Source organism: Borostomias antarcticus, assembly GCF_949987555.1.
Source record: "Borostomias antarcticus genome assembly, chromosome: 13".
Classification (NCBI taxonomy): domain Eukaryota; kingdom Metazoa; phylum Chordata; class Actinopteri; order Stomiiformes; family Stomiidae; genus Borostomias; species Borostomias antarcticus.
In genome coordinates, this window is record NC_140246.1 from 1,260,370 (window position 1) to 1,266,544 (window position 6,175).

Sequence of the window (6,175 nt, forward strand, 5' to 3'; positions counted from 1 at the left end):
CACACCCTAAACCACTGACTATCTGACTATCACACCCTAAACCCCTGACTATCTGACTATCACATCCTAAACCACTGACTATCTGACTATCACACCCTAAACCACTGACTATCTGACTATCACATCCTAAACCACTGACTATCTGACTATCACACCCTAAACCACTGACTATCTGACTATCACACCCTAAACCACTGACTATCTGACTATCACACCCTAAACCACTGACTATCTGACTATCACATCCTAAACCACTGACTATCTGACTATCACACCCTAAACCACTGACTATCTGACTATCACATCCTAAACCACTGACTATCTGACTATCACACCCTAAACCACTGACTATCTGACTATCACACCCTAAACCACTGACTATCTGACTATCACACCCTAAACCACTGACTATCTGACTATCACACCCTAAACCACTGACTATCTGACTATCACACCCTAAACCACTGACTATCTGACTATCACACCCTAAACCACTGACTATCTGACTATCACACCCTAAACCACTGACTATCTGACTATCACACCCTAAACCACTGACTATCTGACTATCACACCCTAAACCACTGACTATCTGACTATCACACCCTAAACCACTGCTTATGTGACTATCACACCCTAAACCACTGACTATCTGACTATCACACCCTAAACCACTGACTATCTATCACACCCTAAACCACTGCTTATGTGACTATCACACCCTAAACCACTGCTTATGTGACTATCACACCCTACTGCTATAGGTACTGTATAGTTTATTCTTTAGTTTATATTATTAATTATAATTATGATTATTTTCTTGTCCCCATGACTCCCTCTGCCCTTCCCTCTGAACCGGGCCGTGACCCTCTTTAGACGGTTCTGATTGGGGCTCAGTGCTCACCGATGAGGACCAGAACCACGTTGTTGGCTCCGTACTGCTCCACCTCCTTGATCCAGTGGGCCACGGAGTCGAAGGTCCCTCGCCGTGTGATGTCATAGGCGATCATGGCGCCGTGCGCACTGCGGTAGTAACTCTGGGTGATGGTGCGGAAACGCTCCTGTCCGGCCGTGTCCCAGACCTGCATCTGAGACACACACACATTTAACGACTCCTGGAGGGCAGCTGACCTCACATTTAAAACACACACACAAACACACACACACAGACACACACACACACACACACACACACACACACATTTAACTACTCCTGGAGGGCAGCTGACGTCACATTTAAAAGCACTTTATTATAGCAGCCTAACCGACGCGTTTCGGCTGCATGAAAATTAATTGTATAACTACAACTAAAGATAGAAATGGAATGTGTGTCTAGATTCAGTAATACATGTGTAAGTAACACACAGCGCATGCACACACACACACACACACACACACACAGACGAACACACACACACACGTTTCATTTTCTCTGCCAATTGGTCCCTCTGAGATGCCTGCTTCTGCTCCTCTGCGTAATAACATGGTAACAACTGCCATAGCAACCAGGTCACGGCTGTCTCCAGAGCTCGCCTGTGTTAACCTGCCTCTGTCCTCCCCTGTCCTTCTCTGTCCTCCCCTGTCCTCCTCTGTCCTCGTCTCTCCTCCCCTGTCCTCCTCTTCTGTCCTCCTCGGTCTTCCTCTGTCCTCCTCTCTCCTCCCCTCTCCTCCCCTCTCCTCCTCTGTCCTCCCCTGTTCTCCCCCATCCTCCCCTGTCCTCCCTTCTCCTCCTCTGTCCTTCTCTGTCCTTCTCTGTCCTCTTATCTCCTCTCCTGTCCTCCTCTGTCCTACCCTTTCCTCCCCTGTCCTCCTCTGTCCTCCTCTGTCCCTGCCTTCTGCATTCTCTCCACATCCCTCCTAATCCCCTGAGGGACTTATCACCAGTTTGAGTGCCTTGGCTTTCCTGTAGGTTCAATGGGGATGTTCTGTCTCAAGCCCCGCCCTCTCAGATGAAGGTCAGAGAGTCCAGCAGTAAGAGCCTCAGCTACCAGGATGATCCGGTAACACTTTACAATAAGGGTACATTAATAAGCATTAGTTAATGCATTATTAAGCATTAAGTAACAGTTAACTAATGTCTCTATTAACCATTTACTAATGTTATTTATGTTAACTAAGGTTAACTCACCTAACCCTAACCTTAACTAAGGTATTAATTAACATTAGTAACCTAACCTAACCCTAAATAAGCATTAGTTAACAATTAACTAATGTTTTTTGTGACCCTTATTGTAAAGTGTGACCGATGATCCGAGTTGTGTCCTCTGAGACTGCCCTGTGGAGGGGGCTGGCCCTGCTAAGTGTCCTCTAGTACATTTCCACTGAAGCTCTGTTTGACAATGACACAACTGCCATCATGAGACATGAGCAAAAACCAACCCCCGCCCCTCCCCCTCTGCCTGAAGGGACAGGGGGTTTGTCATGTAAAGTGACCTGAGAGTCACAGATACACACCACTGATGAAACTGTCACATGCAAGGTGTTTGCGTTGATGTTGTCTGAGAGAACTAGATAAGCACTGCAGTGAAACTTAAATTGTGTGTGTGTGTGTGTGTGTGTGTGTGTGTGTGTGTGTGTGTGATACCGAAAAAATACTTTACTGTAGCGATTAGTTCTTTTCAAAGCAGAAAGTCCCACAGTCTTCCGCGTTCAGGTTCTTCTGTCAGATGACAACACGTTAGTCAGGAGGAAGCAGGAGATGCATAACACACATTCCTGCTCACTATCTCTGTCTCCCTACTAGAACAGCTGTTCAGGGTGATCTCCGTCTCCCTACTAGAACAGCTGTTCAGGGTGATCTCCGTCTCCCTACTAGAACAGCTGTTCAGGGTAAACTGTGAACTGTGTTTTTTTTGCTTCCCTCTAGAAAATATGTGAGAAGATCAGTATATGTACCGCCCCAGGCCTCGGCCTTCGCCCTAACGTCTCTTAGAGACCGCCTCAGGTCACTGTATAACTAACAACACCTAGCGTTCAGTTCCCCCTGTCAGATGACAGCGCAGAGCGGGCCGAGGAGGGCAAAATACCTGCTGGTTTTAGAACCAGGAGAACCAGCCCAGCTGGTCATGTGAGCCAGTGGTCTGACTTGTTTGTGGCAGTGAGGCCTGGAGAGCAGAAGCCTCCTGGACTCGTCACTGAACACCGATAGGCATCATTCTCTGTGGGTGTGTTGCTGCATCATGCAGGCCAGTGTACTCACACTACCTCACAAACAGAGAATAAACAAACATACACTATCACATTAGGGGTGGGGGAAATAATCGATTCTCATCAGAATCGCAATTTTTGGTCTTCTGATTTTTAAATTGATTTTTTTATTCAAAAAAACGATTTTTTTCCTAATTAAAATGCTTCATTTCAGTCCATGTTTATAAGCCGAGGTGGAAAAAAGTAAGCGCTTTTCTCCAGCAGAGGGGAAATGTCTTTGGTGAAGGTGTAAGGTGAAAGAGAAGAATGGTGGACAATGTGAGAAGAAAATACACAGTTAACACCTCCACCATCCAACTTCAAGTCGTCTGGTGTTAAAAAAGCAAACAAAAAATTGCAATAATCGGCAATATCGAATCGCAATACTGTAAGATTAAGAATCGCAATTTAAATCGAATCGGCACCCAAAAAATTGTAAAAAATCGAATCGGCAGAAAAGCATATCATTCCAGCCCTATATCACATGTGCGCACACACACACACACACACACACACACACACACACACACACACACACACACACACACACACACACACACACACACACACACAGGAAGGGAAGCATTCTAACCTTAATCTTCTTCCCTTCGATGTTCAGCGTCCGTACGGTAAAGTCCACCCCGATGGTGTTCTGTTGCCTCTCAGAAAAGACTCCGGACTTAAAGCTCTGGACCACGCAGGTCTTCCCCACGTTGGAGTCCCCGATCAGGATGATCTTGAACAGGAAGTCGAAGGAGTCGTCCTGCTCCGGTCCTGCCGGCTGCATGGTGAAGAGGAACTACAGGTGTGGTCAACAGGCGGAAGATATGGTGCGTCTGGGCCTCCTGGGTCCAGCTGCAGAGTGAGGACCCAGCTGCCTCTTCACCTCAGCACACTCCTCTTCTCTTCCAGATGACCACTATCACCTGACAACATCTGATGGTGATGATGATGGTTGTAGTATCTAACGGCCCAGGTAGAGGTCTTGTTTTGTGCACCTGTGTGGATCAGAAATCTTCCAGGCGTAGTTCTGTTTGGCTGTGTGGAACCAGAATCTCCTCAGTCAGTCAGAACCAGAGCCCCTTCTCGCTCGGTGGATCCAGTCTCTCGAGGGCCAGAGGTGTAGGAACAGTCACGGGACAGTTTCGATCACAGCGAGAACACAACTAAGAACACAGCCGGAACAGTTCAGCGTCCAGACTGGAGAGCAAATCAGCTACTTAAGCCACATGAATGTTCAGTCCTTCTCTCTCTCTCTCCCTCCCTCTCTCTCTCTCTCTCTCTCTCCCTCTCTCTCTCTCTCTCTCTCCCTCTCTCTCTTCCCACAGGCTCCTGCTAGGGACAGAGAGGCTCAGTTCCTGGGCAGCACAGCGCTCTCTTTCACTGCTCCTTCTCAGGTGTTGCTCCTCCTCGTCTCCCCCGGCGACAGAAAGCACAGGACATCCAATAATACTCCTTTGGCTACTGTCTCACAGGGAGAGCGAGGCTCGGATTCTCTGTGTTTCCCTCAGTAGTTTCATGTCCACAGGCCTGCTGCTAATCCTGGCTGAATCGGACTGCCTGTTGCTGAGCGTGACTGCCTGCGTCCTAATCCTCTTCCTCCATCCACCTATCTGAGTGTGTATTCACACCCACATCAAGGCTGTTTTCTCTCTCTCTCTCTCTCTCTCTCTCTCTCCCCGCCCACCCCAAACCTGTTCAACTGCACCAGCACAAATAATAAAATCCTGCCTCACCTGCTCTGGCAGACAGGTAACTCCTCCCCCCTGCCCCTCCCCTGCCCCTCCCCCGACACCAGGGGTATTCCGGGGCAGGAGTGCTTCAGAGAAGCACCTTGAATGACACATTATACAGGATGTCTTCTCTCTCTCCCACTATCCTATTTTAGGTAATTTGGAACTTTTGATGGGGCATTTGCTTCTAGGAGTGAACATGATGTTCCAATGGTGTGCATATTCCCAGAGCATTCAGATAAAAACTTTACTTGCAATAGCATTATCGGGGCGTTAAGCATTTGTGGCATTGTTTTGAAGTGTATCAGACTGTTGTAGATGTTGTTAGAGTGGCAGCTATGAGCCTGAGCCTCGTACTAGGGAGCAGAGAGGAGAGGCATGATCTTTGATGTGAGTAACCGTTGGCCAGCAGACCCTCCCAATCCCCCCCTATAACTGGTATAGCTGGCTAGACTAGTTCCATCTACATGTATACTGACTTGGTATATATTTTCAGAAATAGGTTGCATTGTAATATTAATATGTTGAAACAAAACCTCCTTCTCAATTTCAAAACAAAATGGTCAGATGACGGCTGAAACCCAAGCTTAGGTCATGTCCAGATGAAAGATTGCTTTGGTGGAACGTTTCCTCTGCAGTTGACCCATTCAAGATGGTGGGCAGCCTTACCAGCGGAGCTTGGGGAGAAGGTTGAGGTTCAGAGTCACTTCCACACTCTACCAGAACAATTCCACACTCTATCAGAACACTTCCACACTCTACCAGAACACTTCCACACTCTACCAGAACACTTCCACACTCTACCAGAACACTTCCACACTCTACCAGAACACTTCCACACTCTACCAGAACACTTCCACACTCTACCAGAACACTTCCACACTCTACCAGAACACTTCCACACTCTACCAGAACACTTCCACACTCTACCAGAACACTTCCACACGCAGCCAGAACACTTCCACACTCTACCAGAACACTTCCACACTCTACCAGAACACTTCCACACACAGCCAGAACACTTCCACACTCTACCAGAACACTTCCACACTCTACCAGAACAATTCCACACTCTATCAGAACACTTCCACACTCTACCAGAACACTTCCACACTCTACCAGAACACTTCCACACTCTACCAGAACACTTCCACACGCAGCCAGAACACTTCCACACTCTACCAGAACACTTCCACACTCTACCAGAACACTTCCACACGCAGCCAGAACACTTCCACACACCACCAGAACACTTT

General features: G+C 47.6%; 1 protein-coding gene across 1 annotated transcript in view; it reads right to left on the minus strand.

Moving 5' to 3' along the window:
* LOC311316734 (ras-related protein Rab-19) overlaps positions 1–3,973 on the minus strand; it is a gene marked incomplete at both ends in the record, with an annotated part of 7,926 nt that extends 3,953 nt beyond the window's left edge. The window contains 2 exons of the mRNA XM_084447664.1: positions 905–1,088; positions 3,779–3,973. Coding sequence (XP_084303790.1) covers positions 905–1,088; positions 3,779–3,973 — 379 coding nt within the window. The remainder of the gene's footprint in view (positions 1–904; positions 1,089–3,778) is intronic.
* Between the last annotated feature and the right edge of the window lie 2,202 nt (positions 3,974–6,175).